The sequence below is a fragment of the Sardina pilchardus genome, chromosome 14, assembly GCF_963854185.1.
Source record: "Sardina pilchardus chromosome 14, fSarPil1.1, whole genome shotgun sequence".
Taxonomy (NCBI): domain Eukaryota; kingdom Metazoa; phylum Chordata; class Actinopteri; order Clupeiformes; family Clupeidae; genus Sardina; species Sardina pilchardus.
In genome coordinates, this window is record NC_085007.1 from 24,841,244 (window position 1) to 24,863,234 (window position 21,991).

General features: G+C 41.4%; 5 protein-coding genes and 5 non-coding genes across 12 annotated transcripts; 8 read left to right on the forward strand and 2 right to left on the reverse strand.

Annotated features, from left to right (window-relative positions):
* Nucleotides 1-9: 9 nt before the first annotated feature.
* med22 (mediator complex subunit 22) lies at nucleotides 10-3,821 on the reverse strand. The gene is made up of 5 exons (XM_062554326.1): nucleotides 3,727-3,821; nucleotides 3,211-3,371; nucleotides 3,043-3,123; nucleotides 2,721-2,929; nucleotides 10-937 (listed from the first exon to the last, which is right to left on the reverse strand). The coding sequence occupies exons 2-5, from the start codon at nucleotides 3,331-3,333 to the stop codon at nucleotides 748-750; spliced, it is 603 nt and encodes a 200-aa protein (XP_062410310.1). The 5' UTR covers nucleotides 3,334-3,371; nucleotides 3,727-3,821; the 3' UTR covers nucleotides 10-747.
* Nucleotides 3,822-4,068: 247 nt separating this feature from the next.
* rpl7a (ribosomal protein L7a) lies at nucleotides 4,069-7,606 on the forward strand. Its single transcript, XM_062553553.1, has 8 exons — nucleotides 4,069-4,089; nucleotides 4,647-4,767; nucleotides 4,989-5,138; nucleotides 6,019-6,159; nucleotides 6,447-6,526; nucleotides 6,831-6,961; nucleotides 7,127-7,196; nucleotides 7,446-7,606. Exons 1-8 carry the CDS (start codon nucleotides 4,069-4,071, stop codon nucleotides 7,548-7,550), a joined length of 819 nt encoding a protein of 272 aa, XP_062409537.1. The 3' UTR covers nucleotides 7,551-7,606.
* LOC134101553 (small nucleolar RNA SNORD24) lies at nucleotides 4,820-4,892 on the forward strand. The gene has a single exon (XR_009941408.1). It is a non-coding gene; the product is annotated as a small nucleolar RNA SNORD24 (small nucleolar RNA).
* On the forward strand, nucleotides 5,581-5,655 carry LOC134101540 (small nucleolar RNA SNORD36). The gene has a single exon (XR_009941395.1). It is a non-coding gene; the product is annotated as a small nucleolar RNA SNORD36 (small nucleolar RNA).
* LOC134101563 (small nucleolar RNA SNORD36) lies at nucleotides 6,235-6,308 on the forward strand. Its single transcript, XR_009941418.1, has one exon. It is a non-coding gene; the product is annotated as a small nucleolar RNA SNORD36 (small nucleolar RNA).
* LOC134101552 (small nucleolar RNA SNORD36) lies at nucleotides 6,587-6,661 on the forward strand. Its single transcript, XR_009941407.1, has one exon. It is a non-coding gene; the product is annotated as a small nucleolar RNA SNORD36 (small nucleolar RNA).
* Nucleotides 7,260-7,332, forward strand: LOC134101575 (small nucleolar RNA SNORD36). The gene has a single exon (XR_009941429.1). It is a non-coding gene; the product is annotated as a small nucleolar RNA SNORD36 (small nucleolar RNA).
* Nucleotides 7,607-8,616: 1,010 nt separating the features above from the next.
* LOC134100916 (surfeit locus protein 1) lies at nucleotides 8,617-11,708 on the reverse strand. Its single transcript, XM_062554406.1, has 9 exons — nucleotides 11,536-11,708; nucleotides 11,269-11,335; nucleotides 11,014-11,150; nucleotides 10,718-10,800; nucleotides 10,410-10,601; nucleotides 10,128-10,200; nucleotides 9,242-9,404; nucleotides 8,985-9,066; nucleotides 8,617-8,889 (listed from the first exon to the last, which is right to left on the reverse strand). Exons 1-9 carry the CDS (start codon nucleotides 11,596-11,598, stop codon nucleotides 8,823-8,825), a joined length of 927 nt encoding a protein of 308 aa, XP_062410390.1. The 5' UTR covers nucleotides 11,599-11,708; the 3' UTR covers nucleotides 8,617-8,822.
* Nucleotides 11,709-11,739: 31 nt separating this feature from the next.
* Nucleotides 11,740-13,874, forward strand: surf6 (surfeit 6). The gene is made up of 5 exons (XM_062554405.1): nucleotides 11,740-11,876; nucleotides 12,197-12,303; nucleotides 12,443-12,661; nucleotides 12,767-12,852; nucleotides 12,951-13,874. Exons 2-5 carry the CDS (start codon nucleotides 12,210-12,212, stop codon nucleotides 13,644-13,646), a joined length of 1,095 nt encoding a protein of 364 aa, XP_062410389.1. The 5' UTR covers nucleotides 11,740-11,876; nucleotides 12,197-12,209; the 3' UTR covers nucleotides 13,647-13,874.
* Nucleotides 13,875-15,401: 1,527 nt separating this feature from the next.
* kyat1 (kynurenine aminotransferase 1) lies at nucleotides 15,402-21,407 on the forward strand. Of its 3 annotated transcripts, none has more exons than XM_062554531.1 (14): nucleotides 15,442-15,485; nucleotides 15,746-15,832; nucleotides 15,913-15,971; nucleotides 17,276-17,423; nucleotides 17,592-17,741; nucleotides 18,044-18,130; nucleotides 18,324-18,449; nucleotides 18,584-18,704; nucleotides 18,836-18,912; nucleotides 19,156-19,245; nucleotides 19,391-19,577; nucleotides 19,789-19,865; nucleotides 20,597-20,683; nucleotides 20,802-21,407. In XM_062554531.1, the coding sequence occupies exons 2-14, from the start codon at nucleotides 15,755-15,757 to the stop codon at nucleotides 20,859-20,861; spliced, it is 1,347 nt and encodes a 448-aa protein (XP_062410515.1). In that variant the 5' UTR covers nucleotides 15,442-15,485; nucleotides 15,746-15,754; the 3' UTR covers nucleotides 20,862-21,407. The 3 variants fall into 3 exon arrangements, with proteins under 3 accessions (XP_062410517.1, XP_062410515.1, XP_062410516.1); XM_062554532.1 differs by having other exon boundaries at nucleotides 15,462-15,503; XM_062554533.1 differs by lacking the exon at nucleotides 15,746-15,832 and having other exon boundaries at nucleotides 15,402-15,485.
* The last annotated feature ends 584 nt before the right edge of the window (nucleotides 21,408-21,991 follow it).

Genomic DNA, 21,991 nt, shown 5'->3' on the forward strand with positions numbered 1-21,991 from the left:
TTCAGAAAGTCTGTTCCCAAATTGTTTTAATTAATTGTGCACTTCATTTTGAATTCCTAGTTAATGCATACACTGTTATATGTTCAAAGTTCAGAAATGAAAACTCTAAATTACATAACTATTAACTTTTAACCCAAGGACACAAAATACAGCTGTCTACACATAGACCTATAGTGAAATGCCAACCTCTTCACATTTCCTAGTTTCTACAAAAAGCATCTTTCAGACATTGTCTGTCCTACAGCGTAATTTCTACCATCTATAATGCTTCTGAAAACAACGGAATGAATAACAAAGTTACAAACAGCATGAATTATCATGCAAACAAAAAAAACAAACAAATAACTGCCACATAGCATGTTTTTACAAAGCATGAAGGAAGCTAATGCCACTGAGCTGTTCAAGGCAGACCAGAAGGTCAGCCCTGAGTTGGGGCATGGACAAGAGGGCTTGAGCTCCATTACCAAATGCACAGATGTGTAGAAACATTCTACACACATGTAGGTTCTCTAAATGTCCAATACAAAAAAAATCAGCTCTAAAATACTTAGTAGGAGAACAATAAACCAGAGCAATGTTATAACTCTTGATGAGATGGTACTGAAAGACAGAGATTCATGAGTGCCATGGTACGGTGGAGGCTTTAGACGTGCAGTATACTACAGAGTCCAAATCCAACTGTTGGATTTGGGATTTGAGTCCTGGTTGTTGCTTGGTCCGTCAGTGACCCCGGATCCGTTCTGGGCATCAGCACTGATCCCCAGGGATGGCTCCGTGTCCATTGAGGTGGCGCGGGACTACTTCCTGGGATGGTGGCCGCTCCGATTCCTCTGTGCTGCTGTGGCCAGGCTCAGATGACGTGTCCGGAAATCCCCAGCTATCCCTCCTGCGAAACGCCTCGCACAATGGCAGCTCTACCCCGTCCCACTGTCCACAGCTTTACCGAGGCAGAAACACATGCACATTACATACTTACATCTGGCCCACTCACACACGGGCAGCTTAACTCTCCCATCTCTCTCTCTCTCTTGCGCTCTCTCACTCACACACACACAACTTGTTCTCTCTACACAGCCACACATGCATACAATTGGTACCATAAGTGTTCCACCTCCACAACACAAGATACTCATTGATTCAGAGATCTCACTCTTTCTCTCTCTCTCTCTCTCACACACTCACACACACACAGTGTCACACAGTCAGGCCAAGAGACAAGGCTGGAAAAGACAGAACTGAAAGAAAGGAGAAGCAGATTAAGCACTAGGCAGTATTTCTTATTTTAGGTTTAGTCTGTTCCTAAACTTGCTGCAAAAATGCTGGTTAGACTTTGTTACGTGCAATTGTCCAGTGTGTAATTTGAATTTAACTATGTATAAGAGGTGTGCAGTACATTTACTATTTAATTTTGGCAGCAGGTACAGAGAAGCACAGGCAAGGCAGTTTGAAGCCCAGTAAAGCTTCAGGAAAGAAAGTTTTTGTTTCTTTCAAGACCAAAAAAGAAATTGACACTAAAACTGTGCAAGTTAAGTCTCTCTTTTATTTCTGTTAAAAAACCCAGACAGGGTCTATAGGCTGCTTTGTGGCCTTTTTGAACATGTATTTGTGATGACTCTGGACTACAGCGTTTTGTTTCATAAGACATAGAAATAATAATAACAGCCTGTATGTTTTTGGTATATCAGCTGGCATTTAACATGACAGATCTGCTGCTAAGGGTGAAGAGTCTTGCATTTAAAAATCTTAGCACAAACCTCATACACACCTGCTGCTAATGCACAATAACGTGATGTACCGGCACAACTGATTAAGACAAAATACTGCACATATTAAAAGAACAAAACATGAGAATAAAATGCCATTTGAGTACAGCGGACAAGATCTTAATCCTTCAGAATCATGACTACTGGGGGAAACAAAGTAAACTTGTGTGACAGCTAAACCATTTCTCAAGTGATCTGCAATGATTTCACACAGTTTTAATATCATTGACAACCTCTACTGTTGACTTTGCATCACATGCTTTGAACACCACTTAGCCATTTATCCTATTAAAACCAATATGTTATTGTAAGGCATTAAGGATTTTGTGATATTCCATACACACTGCTTTTACAGTAATGTTTTATTAATCAAAGAGTAGATCACTAACACTTTAGCAACTGCAGTGCCTAATACGTTTGAATGTCTTTCTATCTGTACACATAATCTGAGAGGCCATAAAAATACTATAATCTTACAATTTCAGCAAGAGTAATAAATATCCTAGTCCTTTTCAAAACCAGTTGCATTTCAGGTCCAGAACTTGATAGATCATCTCAATATAAGAATGAACAAAAATGGCTTATCTTTTGCTTCACAAACTCAATTCATATCTTAACAGCAACTCCTGGAATATGCCCTGTAACCTCAAAACCCTTGTATTCGCATTCCAAAATGCACAAGCTTTTAAATTAGTTACAGGGCATTTGTATTTGACTTGTGGCCAAACAGAAAACAAAATGTGGTCATGATTAAGGTACTAAGGTATTAAATGTTGGGTAAACATTGTCAGAAGAGACACAAAATTGTGTTTCTTAATCCTCGATGGTTCATTTATGAAAGAGGCTACCTATTCAATTAAGGCATCGGTGGAAGGCACATTGGTGTATGTATGTGAAGATGAGTAGGGCAGGGGGAGTACAAGGTTGAGGATGGGACGTTGGGAAACCTATTTGTACCTGGAGGAGTAATACTCTTCCTCGAGCTCGTATAGATCTATGGCGATCTCGTCGCGGAGTGAGATGAGCTTCTTGTCACACTCTTCCTGGAGGGAGCGTAGCTGCTGGTTGCGAAGGCTGATCGCCTCATTCACAGATGGGAAATCATTCAGGATCAAGAACTGCTTCAGGTCTGACACAAGTTTCATCAAAGACTCGCCTGCACGAACCTATAACACAAAATCGCATGGACAAAATAGCTATGAGTAGCTACACAATACCACAGCAATCCAGTATACTACGCCAGTTCAATTTGATCACAGGGGCTTTAGGTAACTCTTACAATGTTGGCAGCTCTGACTTGCATCTCATAGTGGTCTTGCTCCCCCTGCGTGGCCCTGGACACCTGAGTCTCATCCTCAACCTGCGGAGGAAGAAACAACAAATGAATAAAGATCTATAAATCCATGCATACATGTTTCTCTCTTCATAATAAAACACCAACACTCACCTTTGCGGTCTTCACTATTTCTGTGAAATTATCCAGAATAGATCTGATGTCATCTTTCAACCTTTTGTTGTAGTTCTGTAGAAGCGTCTCTTTGCTTTGAGGAAGAACCCTTTGGGTAGCCATAATTTTTCACAGACCACCAACACGGTAATATTATTTTACTGTGACAAACAGAAAATATTACAATTACACATCCACAATGAATGTACTATATCAACCCTTCGCGTGACGATGCCGTTTTTATGCGGTCTATCCCGTACACCGTCTAAAATGTTATTTAGTTAACATGGTCAAATATTAAGTTTGATTACTTAACGTAACCTGATGATTTATTAACATAACCAACTTTGAGGTAACCAACGAATGTACAGTAAATCGCGGGCAACAGGCAACGGGCTAGTAGGATAGTCGTTGCTTTACTGACCAAGCCACTGGATTTATACATTTACGTTTTAACTGCTGAATACTTGCACAGTGTAACTAAAACTATGTACAATTTATTGAGCAGGCTCTCACCTTCACACGCATTTCTTGAAAACTTCTCTCAATGAGCTTTATTTCACACTCATGCTAGCCAAAACAACAAATCGTCAAGGGTTGATGACGTCAGAATCAGGCATAGCGGTACTTAAATTACCCACAATCCTATCTACTTCCTTTCTGTCTGATCCAACATGGTGAGTGTACATTCATTTTACTATGGTGGATCATCACCTTCTCAAATCTTTAAACATCTCAGAAGTGCTACCCTTTTAGTTAACTTTTGATACGCGCAACATTGTAATACAATGTTTACAACCAACCCAGGTTAGTATTTTATTTAAGAATGTGAGGATTTTGATGAAAACTCTTGAGAAAATGTCGGCCGGTCCTCTGACTGTGATGGAGTGCTTTCATGCTACGTCGTACATGAACGATAGGCACATGTAATTGGGAACATGTTGTTGGAATTGTAAACCAAGACTTGAATGTGATATTTTGTCATTTGTCCTAACTGCACAAGTCTTGTTGTCAGCGTAGTTTTAAGACAGCAGGGCAAACCGTATATAGAACCACCTCTCTCTGGGCCTCAACCTCGAGTTTTCGTAGCCCGGTAGCTAGCAACCTAGCAGTTACCTTTGCGTATTTGTGGATGACTTGGCTTATGTTGACGATCCTGCCGATTTTAACATTTGGTTGCCTGGGTCAAGTCTTACCACTGACCACGAAGAAAACGTTGTTGGTTTGATATTGCACTTGGCAGGTTGGGCTAGTTGTTTGCTAACAAGTTAATGTTACTCAGCTAGCCTAATGGTACACTGAATTTGTGGTGGCTTTGTAACGCTGCTCCACAGTATGCAGTCGCTGCGGTATCAAGGCCTTTTCTGAACTACTTGAGAAACTGTGGCATATTTGGTGTGATGCTGATGGGTGATGCTCTTTTGATGTGTTGACAGCCGAAGGGAAAGAAGGCTAAGGGGAAGAAGGTGGCACCAGCCCCTTCAGTGGCCAAGAAACATGAAGTCAAAAAAGTGGTGAACCCACTTTTTGAGAAGAGGCCCAAGAACTTTGGCATTGGTAAGTTAATCAAAGAGATCTGAGATGGGTTATCAAACCACTCCAATACAAGTGCAAGATGATGTAAACTATACTTTGCTTTCTTAACAATAATGCAGACAATCTCCACCAAGATCGCTGATGCACTGAACCATTGACAAACTATTGAATGAACTTGTATTGTGATTTTCTGTGTAAAATAACTGATCTGTGGGTCATTCCTCCCCATTTCTGTTCACCAGGTCAGGACATCCAGCCCAAGCGCGATCTCACTCGCTTTACCAAATGGCCCCGTTACGTGCGTCTTCAGCGTCAGCGCTCCATCCTCTACAAGAGGCTGAAGGTTCCCCCTGCGATCAACCAGTTCTCCCAGGCTCTGGACCGACAGACCGGTAAGATGTGGCCCCTCCTGAAGCAGAAAATCGCCTTTGGTGTGACTTCTGGGTCAAAGTGTTTGCATTTAGTGTATGTATGGTGTAGTTGTGGAATTAATTGCTTTGTGGTTCCATCTGCTGCATTACTGTACTAAATCGGCTACACATTGATTCAGATCGCTCAGAACAGTGGTGATTTGTTGGGGTAGTGTGTAGAGGCTTAATGTGGTGGTTTGGCACTGCCGACATGGTGTTTCCAGTGAAACACTGGGATACAGGACCAAGTAATTGTGTACTGTTGTAATGAAGGCTTCTTGTAGCATTCACCACCTGTTGTCAGATTACCATGCACAGTGTGTGTTTGTAGATGGGATTTGAAAGCACCGGAGAAGTATTTGAAGTGTTCTACTGATTTAATGCAAATTGTAGTGGCCTGCGTGTGCGCTGGGGAGACGGTTGTGTGCAATGATGCTTGAATTTCTTCACCTGAATCCTCTATGTGGATCAAAACACGAGCTTTTTAACCCTGAGCAACAACCAGTCCCTTTCCAAATTGTGTAGGATATTGTGATTGAATGTAAAATACACATATGCACGAGTGCTTTAGAACTGTTGCTTTGAATGCTGTTAATGGAGCATCCTGCAGCATGAGATGAACAACTTGAGCTGTTAAACTGATCAGAAATGTGAAAATCAAACTTGAAACCATGTCTGCCATTGTGGGTGTTGATGTCTGAGATTGATTATTAGTTGTCTAGCAATAGAAACCTGGTGTAATGTACCCAGTACTGCTTTGGCATGAGTGGTAAATATGAAGTAGTTGATGGTGTTTGTCAATTGTCATTGTTATGAAGATCCTTACTGGCTTGGATCCTTACTTCCTCACTGTTTTCAACAGCCACCCAGCTCTTCAAGCTGGCCCACAAGTACAGGCCTGAGACCAAGCAGGAGAAGAAGCAGAGGCTGCTCGCTCGTGCTGAACAGAAGGCCGCCGGTAAAGGCGATACCCCCACCAAGAGGCCCCCCGTCCTCCGCGCAGGTAAAGAGGCACACCTGGAGATGAGCTGGCCCTAGCTCACGGATAACTGATATTGTAGTTTGACAGTAGATGGTTGTGCAATGATGTAAAGAATTTCTTCAACTGAATACACTTTGTGGAACAAAATGAGCTTTTTAACCCTGAGCAACAACCACTTGAAAGCTAAAGCACTTTTAACCTGGTGCAGTCATTTGCTTTGTTTTATGTATTGTGTGAACACACTCAAACTACTACATAGAATATGCAAAAGGTGTAGAACCGGTTCCTGATGTCCTCTGTTGTACCAGGTGTGAACACTGTCACCACACTGGTGGAAACCAAGAAGGCTCAGCTGGTCATCATTGCCCACGATGTGGACCCCATTGAGGTAAGGACTGGTATTAATGCAAATTGAACTGGCCTGCATGTGTGCTGGGGAGATGGTTGTGTGCAATGATGCTTGAATTTCTTCACCTGAATCCTCTATGTGGATCAAAACACGAGCTTTTTAACCCTGAGCAACAACCTGTCCCCCACACATTTGTGTGAGCTATTGCTTATGATTGGATGTGTGTGTGGCGACCAAACTAAAAATTACAATGTAATATTTGAACTGATCCTAATGTTAAACATACTCCTGGAATGGTGTATATGTGGCTGTTTTATTGACGCGTGTCTTGTGTTTTCTGTAGCTGGTGGTATTCCTGCCTGCTCTGTGCCGCAAGATGGGTGTGCCATACTGCATCGTCAAGGGCAAGGCCAGAATCGGTAGACTGGTGCACCGGAAAACCTGCACCTGTGTTGCATTCACACAGACCAACCCGTGAGTACTTTTCGTGTGTAATTGGAGACCAATTTTGAGTAGATAGTCAGTTCTTATTGGCCTATACTTTTGCTTTGATACAAACTAGGAAGAGACTTTGTGTGTATATAAACTCTGGGTGATGCTTAATTTAACCACTAATTTGAGTCTCATTTATTGTTTCAGAGAGGATAAGGGAGCACTCGGCAAGCTGGTGGAAGCCATCAAGACCAACTACAATGACCGATATGAAGAGGTGAGTTCACACGGCATTGGAGTATTGATTGTATTTAACTAGCAATGATCCATGGTGATGGTTGTGCAGTGATGTAAGAATTTCTTCACCTGAATCCACTGTGTGGAACAAATTGAGCTTTTTAACCCTGAGCAACAACCATTTTAAACTAAGTTGAATCAAATACTTTGTTCATATTGAATTTGACCTGTATTGCACGCATTTGTAAAATATGGTTTTGATTTAAATCTGTATGTGCTTGTTTAACAGATCCGTCGTCACTGGGGAGGCAACATCTTGGGACCCAAGTCCACAGCACGCTTTGCTAAGATCGAGAAGGCTAAAGCCAAGGAACTGGCCACCAAGCTGGGCTGAGCTCTCAGCAAACCCCCTTGTGTTTAATAGAAAAATAAAAAAAATCCCGAAAGAAATTCTGAGGCTTGGGTGTCACTGCTTGAACAATAAACCGCTGTGGCTATATTGATGCATGCAACATGATTGCAGGAAATTGTCCAGAGTGGCTGGGGAAACTAGAAGACACCTGTGTTAAATTTTAAGTTTCAACAGTAAAATGGCATGCAGCTGTAAGGAAGGGGCACACACATGGGACTAATTCATGTCATTCCATGATCTCCCCCTATCTCCTATTTACTTCTGTTCGGTCACTCTTAATTGTTCAGATTACTACAATTTTAAGGCTTTTTAGCCTTTCAGTCAAAAGTAACACATGTATGGTCATTTTGGGAGCAGTCATGGAATATTGGATTTTAACATTTACTTGCCAAAAGACATTAATACACACCAATTTCTGAATAGAAATATTTATCTTGTTTTTAGCTTGCCTGAGTAGTTCGCCCAGGCTTTGTTTATTTGACGCCCATGTGTTTTCAGAGTCAAGGTTTGAGCGCCACATGCTATCCATGCTAGAAAGAGAGGCTGGCATGGAAGGTAGTTTTTCAAGAATGCGGTATGACCAGTACATGATGGACCTGTACATAACCCAGTGAAAAGCTGCATTGCTGATGTTTGTCAATGAAGGTTGATTTGCTAGTGATTGTCCTTGACAGTAAGTAAACTTGACTGTTGATTGGCTGCTGTGTGCACCCCTACCTGTAGCACTTGGAGTTTAACATCTCCCCAATTCATATTTGAAATATACCTTGTTTACTCATTGATGGGCGTAATAAAGGAGTTTATCAAACAACAATCTAGAAAAATTATCATGACTGTGATAATGCATGATTGCCCCCACAAGGCCTCATTCTAACAAATCTGGCCCACTGCTTGATGAGTCCGACACCCCTACTCAACAGATATGTCAATACCAGATGTTTTTGATATTTGGTCATGTACAACAGACATGAAGCTCTTTGCTATTCCCACTAGCTACCAGATGGACCAACACAGTTTAAAGGAAAAATCATAAAGGAAGAAATGGGCATTTTACAATAGTTACATTTATTTGGAATACTTAATCAAGTCACACATTTCATTGCTGTGCCTGGATAGGTCAAAGCTGCATCTCAGTGTCCTGGAGTGAGACCAATACCTTAATTAATTTTGTCTTTATTGAAGCTATCTGTATATCCACCTCAAACAATATTTACATCATACATCAGCAAGCTACCACACAAACCTGTGCAACATTTAGAAGGCAACACGCTTGATGAATTTAAGGTACCACATGTAGGATGTTGCTCCACATAAGCTGTACCTGTAGGAGAACATGCATAATCGGTTACCATAGTGTTTCAAACTATGAATAGGCAGCATCACAGTTATGGATCATAGCCTAATAAACCAACTCACCATGTGACGACATACTGCATATGCTCATTTCTTAAAGTGACCCGAGTTTGCCCACCAATCGGACCTCCTGGGATTGTACTCTCTGTAAATAAACCGTAAAGGAAATGAATAATTTCAGACTTCAGCAATATCTCAACAGGCTTCTTCCTTTGTCAATATAAGGAAAGTCAAAGACGAACTTTGTCATTACAGGCATGCTCTGTGCTTTAAATGCTAATTTTAATAAGTCAGAATCATTAAGTATCAAGATCTCTTGCCTAGGACAGCATCAATGTAGATAGGTTCAGCTCCTGTGACCGTTGCCATAGCATCCACGTCCCGAAAGTACCAGCGGTTTGCCTCCACGTTGTTTTGGGGAATGAATGGTTTGCGCTGTTCGCTCAGTCGTACCACTCCAACAACATCCACTTCCTCCTCCACCTGACATAAAGCATAGGTACACAAGTACAGTATAACAAAAGGAGTGGCAGACTATCAGTCCAACACAAGATGATCTACAACATGTAAATGCTGTGATTCATGAAAACATTCCAGACTTCATGGTGCAAAGTATTTGACAAATTAGAGGACCTGTACATGTATACAAATATATCGAGAAACACTGTGTGAAGCATTTTGGGGAATCTTGATTATTATTATCATGACCGTTATGACCTGATACTTGAGAAAATGAGACTTGAGAAAAATAAATAAATAAAATGGTACTAATTTCAATGATGGAAAACAAACTCTGTTTAACTCTACATGAACAGAAATAATACAACAGAAGCTATGAAAGAACACACACTAAGACCAAACGTGTATGCACAATAAACTAATGCCTATCAACATAAGTTGAGCTACCAGACGGCCAAGCCTTTTACTAGTCTGTCATGTGCATTCCATTTTCGGTGTTCTAGAAACTCTTGTATATAAGGGGACGTGTCTGTTTTTGGGGGTACTGGTATGTACTTGTGCACTCCATCATTCGATTATTGTATTGTCTGTTAACACCACTAATTAGGGTGATCACGTGATCCCCGTAACTGTGTATTTGGGTGTGTTTCACTGTTTCTTCATATCTGAGGAAGGGCTAACGCCCGAAACGTCACAACATTACATTTCCTATCAAGAGCTCATGGTGTAGTGGACTTTTTTTGTTACCTGTCCCTTCATCCTGGTCTCTGGTCTGAGCTTCCTTTTGGGTACATATCCTCGGTTGACCAGAATTTTGACTCTGACAGGTTTAACAAAGCAGAAATATCACAGTTATTACCAATGGTATGGCTAAAAACACAGTGATATTGATTTGTTTGCATAGCAATAGGCCTGGTCAACATGTTTCTCCTGCTTGGAAATGTGTGAAGGGAATAATAAAGACCAAAGTAATTGGATAACATGATAATGCTAATATTAATGTCGAGTGTGAGGAGATGACATCCATACCCCAGGTCTGTGCAGTAGAATGGAGTGATGATGTTGGCACCGCTCTCCCCACTAGATGAGAGCTGGCCAGCCTCTCGTGCTTCTTTCTCTGGGTCGACAGGAGACCGGGGCAGGGTGTAGAGCTCCTGGGAATGGTCGAATCTCCCTCGCACTCTCACACGCCTGTACTCTAGGGTTTTTAACTCCATGGGACTACATGAACGGTATAACCACAAACAGATTGATATTACAGATTAGGGACAAATAGCAGGCTACAGGTTATACATTTAAATAGAAGCCAAATCCTTGAATTGTTCTGCGACACTCACTCAGTGGGCAGGGGGATTGGCTCAGCTGTGGTTAAACTCCTTAGCTCCTCGATGAGCTTCAGTTTCCACTGTCTGCGCATCACCTGCATACCCATACGTTAGTTCACATTACATCACACCGTTCTGACTGATGACTTGATAATAGTGTAGAGTATAGACCATATAGTGTTTCATGATTGCTTAAATCCCAGGCAGGTAATTGTAAACTGCCTAAAAGTGTTCATCCATACGCCCGACCCGCACCAAGACACAAACACAATGCACCAATAGAACAGTAGTTGAAATACTGATTATACCTGCCATGAGCCAAGGCCAAAAGTGGTGATGGGTATCAGTAGCAAGAACCACTTTAGGAAAGAATCCTCCCCTTTCTCTGCTTGAGTAGCAGTGGAGCTGGATTGACGGGTCACATTCAAAACCTTCCCTCTAAATACTGGAAATGAGAACATTTATAAGTAGCAATAATATTAATAATAGTACCCAGCGATGCAAACCTGGGCTATTAGACTTGTCTTTACAAACACACAACCTAATGTATAATGTACACCTACCAATTCCACGGGTCGGCAATGTTTGTCGAGATGAAAACAAAGATCTCTTTGGAACAAGGCTGTGATTCTGCAACATCGTAACTCTATTATCATATCACCTCAGAAAAACATAATCGCCACAGTTTCAAATCCCCCCATACAATTATACGTTCCCACAGAATAACTACAAAGTAACGTTGATGAGAGTAGCACAGTTCTAAGGACAGTTCAGATAGGTCATACTATCATGCCAGCTAAACTTAACATTGTAACAAAACTGTGACTTACATTAGTACCAATTATCCTCAGCGTGTTATTGGAAAATGCGAGTATGATCTTCAGGTTATTCATGGCTAGCTGCAGAATTGTAAGCTATTAGAAAAGGGTTCAATGCTGGTAACAGGACATGTTTCACATAACAGGTTGACTACATAACCCAATCACATAAGTATGCGGAGGGGGAATACATACAATGTAACCATATCCGGTGTCAGTTTCACAGTGAACGCATTGCGCATGTTCGCTAACCCTACACGTGCAAATGCAGTTGTGTTTTTCTGTCTGTGATTTCGTGTACAAGTAATTGTGATAAAAATAAAAAGACGTCGACGGTCCTTATTACATCTCGGGTAAGTCTTCTCTGAGATATTGCTTACTGTCGGATGCTAAACGAGCCAGGAGTGACGTCAATGGACATTAACACAGGCTAGTTTGTTGTAGAATTATGATGTTGATCCTTGTAACAAATTACTCTAAAATGTAACATTGAGTTAAACGTTAATTGTCCTCTAGGTTAGCAATTACCGGTATATGCCCTATAACTGGTAGAATTGATGATGGTACTTTCAAGCGTATCTGCTTTAGCACGAATCTAGCAAATGTAGGCCTACGATATCTGACTAAACATATTGTTCTACAGCTCACATTTTCTTTTGCGTTGTTATTTAAGGTTTTGTCCCAAGATGACCAGCCTGGCTGCAAAGTATGATTATTTGGAGAAATTTGCCAGTAAAGTGTTCTCATCTCAAAAGCCTGAACCCAGAAAACGAGCTTATGGTTAGTGTCAGCCTTGTGTGGTTATAACGTTAGCGAATGTTGCTGAATCCATGTATGAAATGTGACGGCTAGATAATCACGTTCAGTTCTCTTGCTGGTTGTTTTGGCAATTGCTTTAAAGCTGTTCCCTCTATTTTAGTTCCATTCAAAGGAAAAAGTAGTGAAGATGGTCCCTCTAAAAAGAAGAACAAACAGAAACAGACTCAAGGAAGCCAAAAGAACAAACAACCTGTCATCAAGACCAGGCAGACCCTAGACACCAGCACAGTCCAGAAAAGGATCAACATTGTTGACCAAGAGGCTCCAAAGCCCAAAGTTCAGAAATGCACAACAACGAACCCTAGCAAGACATCAGAGGGTAAGTAAATTCGCTTACTTCATTCCAATGACTCATCACACACACTCTTAGACATTGAATTATTTAATATTGAAATATTTAATTTAAAAACAATTTTTTTCACAGAAGTTGAAACTCCAGGGTCGGCGTTCTCTGCACGAGATCTATTACGTCAGAGACTCCACCAGAAGATTGAGGAGTCTCGTGCACTGGTCAGCATAAAACCAACCTTTTGATCACAAGTCACCAATTCATGCATTTCTCCTCGTGCATTGTCCCAATTCTGACCGCCATTTTCTCTCCTCTGCAGGGCCCCATTGTAGATCCCTCCTCAGAGGAGGTGAAGAAGAGACGGGAGAGGCGGAAACAGGAGAGGGAGCGAAAGAAGAGGAAAAAGAAGGAGTTCCGCGCTAAAAGGCTGGCTGAGCAGGCTGCCGCTGAGGATGAACAGGAAGACGCACCAGAGGCTCAACCTGCCCCGACAGAGGAGGCAGCTCCGAAGGACACAACCTCGGTGGTGTTCAGCAAGGTGGAGGTGGGTGAGGAGTATGTGGACAAGGTCGCTCAGAAGAAAGAGAAGAGGAAGCAGGTAAAGGGCGGCCTTACTCCTCTGACGGGGAGAAACTACAAGCAGCTGCTGACCCGCGTGCAGGCCAGGAAGGCCAAGCTGGAGGAGCTGAGGGAGAAGGACCCGGCCAAGGCGGAGAAGGAGGAGGAGAAGATGAAGTGGACCAACATGCTGTACAAGGCTGAGGGTTTGAAGATCAAGGACAACGAAGACATGCTGAAGGCCTCACTGAAGAAGAAGGAGAAGAGGAAGGCTCAGGTCAAGAGGCAGTGGACGGAGAGGAGCCAGCAAGTGATTGACAAGATGCAGAACCGACAGAACAAGAGGCGCAGGAACCTCCAGAAACGCAAACAAGGGAAGGTCGAGAAGCGCAAACAGAAAGCCAGGAAGAAGGGTCGTGTACTACCCGAGGATCTGAAGAAGGCTAAACTGGACTAGAAGGATAGTTTGGGGAGAATACAGCATTCTGGTCAGAAGATAATTAAACTAATATACTGGTGAGAACGGAGATTGTCTGGTTAAGTGGTTTTCCACTAGCTGAGAAAATTACTGGTATGAAGACTCTTTCAGCCCACTTAACCAGTCATTTTGCAGGCTTTGTTTCCCAACCAACAAAGCTTGGAGAGACTGTTGTAATATTGTTTTATAAAGCATTTTTTTCATGCACATGTTGTGTAGTCAGTGTTTTGTGTAGTCAGAATTGTTAGATTATTCAATTTCAATGCTCTGTCATTCTGGTGTAAGAAATTACACCAAATCCTTGTGCTCGAGTGTCCATTCAACTTCAAGAATAAGTTAAAAAGAAAACAAATTGATAGCTACTGTTAAAAAAGGATGGAGAGAGAAGGAAGAAAGAGAAAAAATGGTTCAGCATCCTGATTACTTACAGGTAGAAACTATCCTTGTATCTGTTCCTCATGCTCTATGGTCCTTATGCTCTTGTATCATCTGTCTGAAGGCAGTGAAGTTAAAAGACAGTAGCTGGCCCCAGCCGTGGCGCGGCTGGCTGGAGCACCTGCAGCGCACGCCGGTGACCCGGGTTCGATTCCCGCCCCGTGGTCCTTTCCGGATCCCACCCCGATTCTCTCACCCATTCGCTTCCTGTCTCTCTCTACTGTCCTGTCAAAATTAAAAGGCACAAAAGCCCCAAAAAATATACTTAAAAAAAAAAAAAAAAAAGACAGTAGCTAGGATGACTGGGGTCAGAAACTATGCGCTTGGCCTTTCTTGGGCAGCGCTGACTGTAGAGGTCCTGGATGGATGGTAAGTCGGTCCTTGTAATGCGCTGTGCTGATCTGACTACTCTTTGTAGCGATTTTCGATCCTGGGCAGTGCTGTTACCATACCATGTTGTTATGCCACCTGTCAGAATGCTCTCTTGTACAGCGGTAAAAGTTGGTCCATATTTTGTGATCCTTGCCAAATTTCTGCAGACGGCGCAGAAAGAAGAGCTGCTGTCTAGCTGTCTTCGTGACCACATCAAAAAGCTCAGATCCTCACTGATGTTTATACCCAGGAGTCCTCCTGTGAATGGGTGTGTGTTCTTCTCCCTGCAGCCACCTGTAATCTACTATCAGCTCCTTGGTCTTTGTTACATTGAGCAGCAAACTGTAATCCTGACACCAAGATGTCGTTGTTGCCACCTCTTGCTCTGTAGGCAGACTCCTCACCATTCTTGATGCAGCCGATTATGCTGGTGTCATCAGCAAACTTAAAGATGGTGTTGGAGTGGTCAGTGGTGGCACAATCATGTGAACGGTGAGTACAACAGGGGTCTTGTATACCCTAAGAATTATGAAATTCATGGTAAAGCAATCTCCCAAATGGTGATCTTATCAATAAAGAAAAGGTCCATGCTCTGGCATCACATCAAACATCTGAGGCCAGGAAGCAATGGCGGTGTGAGCAATACCCACCAATTGTAGTATGGGCGTGGGGATAGGCCATTGAGAACCATCCCTGGCAAATAAGATCAACCTAAGTATTATGCAGAACAACCAAACAGTGTGGATGTCATTTGAGACGATTGCAGACCTATACACAACGTGTTTTGTTACCAGTTGTTATTGGAATAAAGATTGAATGCAGCACCAACCAAAAGAAACATCCTCATTTCTCAAACTGGTGGTCAGCTGAGCTCTGGCTGAAGCCTATTGGTGGCTCCGCCTACACCGGAAGTACGAAGAGATTAAGATTCGGGGGCTGTGTGACTTAAATCAGTCAGCTGAAGGAGTTCATGCAGAAAGACAACAGAACAGACGATACGAAAAGCTAGACGTAATTAAACTGTTTTATGTGTGTGAATGTATATTTGCTCCTGAGCTTAAGTTGTTGTGAAGCACGCACTGAATAACACGTTTAATAATCGGTAGACTATTAAGGAACTGGGGCATATATAGGCTACGAGCATTGAAATTGTGATAGCCTACTGTCGATCAGAAGTGCCATTAAAGCGGTGGGGGAATTTCTGCAGTGCAGTTTCTTATCACCAGTCACCTCTTGAATGCATAAACTGCAAAATAACCCTTTGTTGATAGGCTACTGTTATGTTGAGAAGCACCTCGGGAGATCTGATTAACTATTGCAACAAAATTTTGTCATTGTCGTGTTCGGGGAATAAAAAGGTAACAATGAAGTTCAAGTGATACTAAAATTGCAACAGTGTACACAGATTAAAACACTAAATATCTGTGTTTGTTATTAGGCACTAATGTCTCGCAGACTGCACGCACGCAGACTTGATGGAATCGACAAAAATATATGGTAAGGAAATGACCGACCTAGCCTACTGTCCGTAATGGCAATGTATCATGTGGACACTTGTCACATGTTGAAACTGATCGTGTGTTGGCAAATTTATTCTACTCTTTTTTGTTTGTTTTAATCTTGATGGTTTACAGCACATGAAAACCATTAATCAGTTTATCAAAATGAGAATTAAGAGACATTTAATCTGTTTTTAATTCAGTAAACACAGCCACAATCATATGGGAAAGAGCTGACTTGATCCAGAAGACACTCTCCAGGAGGGTAGCCACAGAAGGTCATTGCTGAAAGGGCAGGGTGTTCAGAGTGCTCTATCAAAACATATTCATAGAAAGTTGACTGGAAGGGAAAAGTGTGGTAGGATAAGGTGTACAGTAGGTGGACTGGAGCAAGCGCTACCATGCACAAGTCAAGAGTGTCTGGACTAAGAGACAGAAATGGACCTTTATTTAATGGGCCAAACTCCTCTTTTCACTTAAAAACACATTTTGCATTTAGTTTTGATATCAGGGTCCTATCCCATAGTCTGGTGGAAGAGTAGATCATAGGCTCAGAATACAAGTTGCTTGAAGTCCAGTTTGAGGCCGCTAACAAAGCAACCTGGCTTTCCTAACACCTGAGCAGTGCCACAAGCTGTTTGCCTCCATACCATTTCATATTGATGCAGTAATTTGTGCAAAATCAGCCCGACCAAGTATTGAGTGCATAAATAAACTACTTCAGATTAGTCAGATTAGTTCATTGCTTTTCAAAAGATTCACATTTCTGTGTTATATAACCTCTTTATAAAGACACAGTTGTACGCAGTTTCACCCAAGTCATCATTGCCCTTGGACATTTTCAGCCAATGAGAAACTGGAATAATGTTTTTCATTTGCTTTTTAACTTTTTTTATTATTTTTATTATTTGTTCATTTCGTTTGTTGTCTGTCTTGTATGTCTTGGTGTCACGGGTATGCTGCCAATTATGCCGCTCTGTCCGGCATCTTTTGTCTTATGTGTCAAAGTCTTGTGTGTGGAGTGCTTTGGGTTGCACAATGCATGTTAAATGTGCTATACAAATACATTCACTTGACTTGACTGATTCTGTTGTTTTGAGATACTGATTTTTGGTTTTCATGAGCTATAACCCGTAATCAATACGATTGAAATGAAAAATAGCTTGAAATATTTCACTTTATATGTAATGAATCTAGAACACATAAAATATTCACTTTTTGAAATAAATTGGGGGGAAATGTACTTTTCACTAATGTTTTGAGACCCACCTGTGCACTTTGCTTCTGTCTGTTCTACGGCAGGGTTGAGTTCACTCAACTTGCGGCTGATTATAAAGCCGTAAACCTGGGCCAAGGATTTCCAGATTTCTCCCCTCCTACTTTCATTCAGGAGGCTTTCTGTAAGGCCGTGAGCGGGAGCTGTCCCATGCATCAGTACACGCGAGCCTTTGTAAGACTATCATCCTTACACTGTCCCTTTCTTTGTCAGTTGCCCTGCAGTCATGAACAAAACTGGATTAAGATATGTAATTGCTATTATTTGCATAACAACTGAGAGCATTCAGCATGGTTGATTTGATATGCATATTTGAGCTACTCTGTCTCTTTTGCCTCTCAGGGCCATCCACCACTGGTAAAAATCCTTGCCAAATTCTTTGGAAGAGTTATGGACAGACCAGTGGACCCTCTTGAAGATATTTTGGTGACAGTGGGAGCCTACCAGGCTCTCTTTTGCACGTTCCAGGCTTTGGTTGATGAAGGGGATGAGGTAGGCCTGGTTGCATGGAGTTGTTCTCCTATAAAGCCTTGACTTACTGACTGATTTATGGATAGCCATTGCCATTCATTTGCACATGGATTTGTATCACTCTTCATAAGGTCTACACATGATCTCTTGTACTGTTAGCTATACTGCCAGCTTGTTATTTACAGTGTGTTCTAAGCCTTATAATGAAACTATATTGCTGAAATTTGAATTTCAAATGCTCCAATCCAATAGCATATTGTACCTTGTGCATATTCTTACTGTCCGGCCTCTGTGATAAAGAGCATCTGTCTGCCTTCTCTTAGGTTATTATCATTGAGCCCTTTTTTGACTGCTATCAGCCAATGGTGAAAATGGCAGGAGGGAAAACCGTGTATGTGCCTCTGAGACCTGTAAGTCCTGTTGTTATGGTGAAAACTGCTTGAGTGAATTGTACCATTACTGGGATCCATTGACGGATTTTAGGATTTGAAAATGACAGCGAGTCCTGGGGCTTGTGGAAACAGTTCTTTTGTGTAATTAATCCCTGTGACTGAGCGAGTCTGTGTGTGTGTGTGTGTGTGTGTGTGTGTGTGTGTGTATTAGAGAGCAGATAGCGGCCAGGCACTGTCCAGTGCTGACTGGGTCTTATCCCCAGAGGAGCTTGCTAGTAAATTCAACCCCCGTACCAAAGCCATCATGATCAATACACCTAACAATCCACTAGGAAAGGTATGAATCTTTCAATAAAACCTACTGTTGGTTTGTATTTGAAACAGTTTATTTCCATTGCATGCAACATTCCATGGCATTGCATGCAACACCCACCCTTTCTGTGCTTCAGGCTACTTCTCTCTCCCTCTCAGGTGTATAAGAGAGAGGAGCTGCAGGTTATTGCAGACCTCTGTGTGAAGCATGATGTGGTCTGCATCAGTGATGAGGTTTATGAATGGCTAACCTATGATGGAAACAAGCATGTAAAGATAGGTGAGAGAATTCACAAATCACTCATAACTAACTGATCGATTGATGATCAGAAGGGAAAATTACCAATGTGTGATGCTTCTCCATCTCAAAACCAGATGGCACTTATGGTCTATGCTGTTTGTCTATTTTAGCTAGTCTTCCTGGAATGTGGGAAAGAACTATCACCATTGGCAGTGGAGGAAAGACCTTCAGTGCCACTGGATGGAAGGTAAACTAAGCTATAATACAGTTCTGTAGATGTATTATTATTATTAGTAATAGTATGATTATGATTATGATTATTATTTTTATATTGTAGATTTACTTTGATGATTCACATGCACATATAAAAATGGTCTTATCATTTGATGTTTCCCATTTCAGTGTTGCCAGTTACAGCTCCTTGGCCTGGTTATATAATCATTTTGTTTTGTTTTTTAATGAAATATTTTCATATTTTCCCCTTCTTCAGGTGGGTTGGGCTATGGGATCAGGGCAAATCATAAAACATCTGAAGACTGTCCATCAAAATTCTGTTTATCACTGTGCAACAGCTGCACAGGTAAGGGCCTCTTGCTTTTGCAATCCTCTCAAACTAGTTTCATCTCAGCTCAGCTTGTATGCAACAAGTATCCCAGACATTATGCAGTACGATTGACATGTGTCTATTACCCGTTACCCCACTGTAAGAATGTGTTTCTCTGTAGGAGGCAGTGGCAGTGGGCTTTGAGAGGGAGTATGACTGTTTTGGCAAAGAGGAGAGTTACTTTCTACAGCTTCCCGCCTTGCTCCACCATAAACGCCTGCGGCTAGCCCAGTGTTTGCAGAGCGTGGGACTGCAACCGATTCTTCCCCAGGGAGGATACTTCATGATCACAGACGTCTCCACTCTCAGTGAGCCTTCATCTTCTATGTTTGAAACTGCTTGCACAAACCAGAGGAGGGGTTAAAAACCAAACACAAATTAATTTACATACGATTAAGACATTATTCGTTATTGTCAACTGCTTTATTAGTATTCTCTTCGAGCCAATACATTTGTGTAATTTAATAAGTGGAATGAATTGTTACATAACATCCCTTACAATCTGCATGTTATTTACAGAGGTTGACCTGAATGACCCCAGCACAGAGGGGGAACCATATGACTACCGATTTGTAAAGTGGCTTATTAAAGAGAAGGTAAACATTTTTATATTAACTTTGGAAACATGCTTAAAAATTAATAGCTCTTGGAATTGAGTTGACCCATACTCTGTTGATGATTAAGGGGCAGATCATTACTCTTGTGAATGAGTGTTTGTTCCGAGGATTTTGTAGCCTCGTTGACACAAGACCGCATATCTCAATTGCGACTGAGAGTGGGTCTGGAAAGGCTTCATTGACTTACGACTTCCACGGACGTAACTACTACCAGTGAAATTAAACTTAAATTGATGCGTTAAACTCTTACCGAATTGTTTCAGAAGTGCAGCAAGTCCGAGTAAACAAAGGTTTTAAATGCAGTTGTTTACTCAGTTCCAAAGAAAATGCATGTCCATATCTGTTTAACCCTGTCGCCACCAGCTGGTTGTGTTGAATGCAACAATATCTGTCATCATATAAAGCCCATGCCGATTCATGCTGAATTAGTGATTGTGATTGGTGCCTTGGTTTTTTGGAGCTTTGGAAATAGGTATTAGTGGCCTCCTCTAACCTGCAGAATGATTCGCTAACACATTTGCCTCAGTGCAGAAGAGGATTTTGTGCTTTTGAGGTGACTTTTGTTCATTTCAGTTTATTTGTTCAAGGGTTTCGGATTACTTTGGACAAGAACGTTTCAAGTTTCTTGTATTCTTCAATGATTTATTATGTGTCTTAATTAAATCCCTCTCAAAATGCCTTGGTTTCAAACATTTAACATCTTTCACCAGGGTTTAGCTACAATTCCTGTCTCAGCCTTCTACAGTCCTGAACATCAGAAAGATTTCCAGAACTACATCAGGTTTTGCTTTGTCAAGGTAACATGCTTATGCATTGTGAACTGATTGAAGAGACTGCTTTACAGTTGAGCTGTAGATAATGACGTCATATTATCCTGTTGATCATGGTGTTTCTTCCCTGATACGTTTCCTGTAGGAGGATTCAACATTGAAGTCAGCCGAGGATATTCTTCTGCAGTGGAGCAAAAGGAAATGATTCCCAGCCATGGAATTTTTAGAAAAGAAATGCAGGCAATTAGACGTTGTGGTGTAGCCAAATATTTTCCTCTGTTTGTTTTGTTTTTGCACAGATGAGAACTCGCTAGTCTTATCTTGATGTTGTCTTTGTTATCTTTGTGATTTTTTCCCCCTCAGACTGCTACGGCCAGCTTGCCTTATGATAGTTCAAGGCAGGTCATATCTAAACACAGCCCACCAGAGTTCTCTCTATGGAGCTTTGACCTCACAGCAGGCTGACTGAAGAAATCTGTTGTATTCAGATTTCCCTGCTATCTGGTAACTGAAATCCTAGTGAAATCCTTAGTGTGCAAACACTGTAGTTTTGATTTTTAACTATTTGCATTTCTATCTGACTGCAATTTTACAAATATGTGTTGGTTCATTTTGCGGAGCAGAGATCTCTTTAATCAGCTGAATGCACACTCCAAGGGCCCCTGAATTGCAGGGGGTTTTAACGGGAGATTCATACGTGTATGATTTGTATGTACAGAAAGATATAAAAGTCTACATGTTACACTTTAAATGACATTCAGCTCTTTATTTTGCAACTCTACCTATGAGGAGAAACCTATGTGTTTTGCACAGTGATATGACACAATTTAAGCCTGATAAAATGTGAATTTAGGCTACAAATTAAAATAAATGAATATATGGTATAAGTGTCAGATTGCCGAAGGACATTTATATTTCCTCTTGTTCAAGCTTAAGAAAATCGTGGTAGTTATTCCACAGAAGTTTTCATTGTGAAATTTGAACTGTGCATTTTTCCCTAAGCCAAAGGTAGCCCTGATAACGCTGTCAAAATAAAAGTCTACTTCAAAGACAATGAGACGAATGAGCCTGACTACTAAATAGGCCTACTGTCAGCTGGCAATGGATGTAAATAATGTTCACACATAAACGATATATTGAGAATGCGATTTCGTGTCGAGTTCGCAACGATTAAAAGTTTGCCCCAGCAGTTGTGTGAGAATAATCATTTGAATTAATCACATGTGCAAAAATGTTAACATTATAACAACGCCGTGATTATGCATTAATGCTGGCAAAATTATGATCATTACAGTTCCGCACCGAACCAAAAGTTGGCTTTTGTATTGAAATTTT

Coding starts and splice junctions, on each gene's coding strand:
- LOC134100916 (XM_062554406.1), bottom strand. CDS start 11,598: ATGAATAACCTGAAGATCATACTCGCATTTTCCAATAACACGCTGAGG. Junction 10,801..11,013: donor TTGGCCTTGGCTCATGGCAG/GTATAATCAGTA, acceptor ATGGGTATGCAG/GTGATGCGCAGACAGTGGAA. Junction 10,201..10,409: donor TTCTACTGCACAGACCTGGG/GTATGGATGTCA, acceptor TAAACCTGTCAG/AGTCAAAATTCTGGTCAACC.
- rpl7a (XM_062553553.1), top strand. CDS start 4,069: ATGTCGGCCGGTCCTCTGACT. Junction 5,139..6,018: donor GGCTCTGGACCGACAGACCG/GTAAGATGTGGC, acceptor TGTTTTCAACAG/CCACCCAGCTCTTCAAGCTG. Junction 6,527..6,830: donor ACGATGTGGACCCCATTGAG/GTAAGGACTGGT, acceptor TGTTTTCTGTAG/CTGGTGGTATTCCTGCCTGC.
- kyat1 (XM_062554531.1), top strand. CDS start 15,755: ATGTTGAGAAGCACCTCGGGAGATCTGATTAACTATTGCAACAAAATT. Junction 18,705..18,835: donor AAACAAGCATGTAAAGATAG/GTGAGAGAATTC, acceptor TGTCTATTTTAG/CTAGTCTTCCTGGAATGTGG. Junction 19,866..20,596: donor AGTGGCTTATTAAAGAGAAG/GTAAACATTTTT, acceptor ATCTTTCACCAG/GGTTTAGCTACAATTCCTGT.
- med22 (XM_062554326.1), bottom strand. CDS start 3,333: ATGGCTACCCAAAGGGTTCTTCCTCAAAGCAAAGAGACGCTTCTACAG. Junction 2,930..3,042: donor AAGTCAGAGCTGCCAACATT/GTAAGAGTTACC, acceptor TTTGTGTTATAG/GTTCGTGCAGGCGAGTCTTT. Junction 938..2,720: donor GAAGAGTATTACTCCTCCAG/GTACAAATAGGT, acceptor GCCTCGGTAAAG/CTGTGGACAGTGGGACGGGG.
- surf6 (XM_062554405.1), top strand. CDS start 12,210: ATGACCAGCCTGGCTGCAAAGTATGATTATTTGGAGAAATTTGCCAGT. Junction 12,662..12,766: donor CCCTAGCAAGACATCAGAGG/GTAAGTAAATTC, acceptor TTTTTTTCACAG/AAGTTGAAACTCCAGGGTCG. Junction 12,853..12,950: donor TTGAGGAGTCTCGTGCACTG/GTCAGCATAAAA, acceptor TCTCCTCTGCAG/GGCCCCATTGTAGATCCCTC.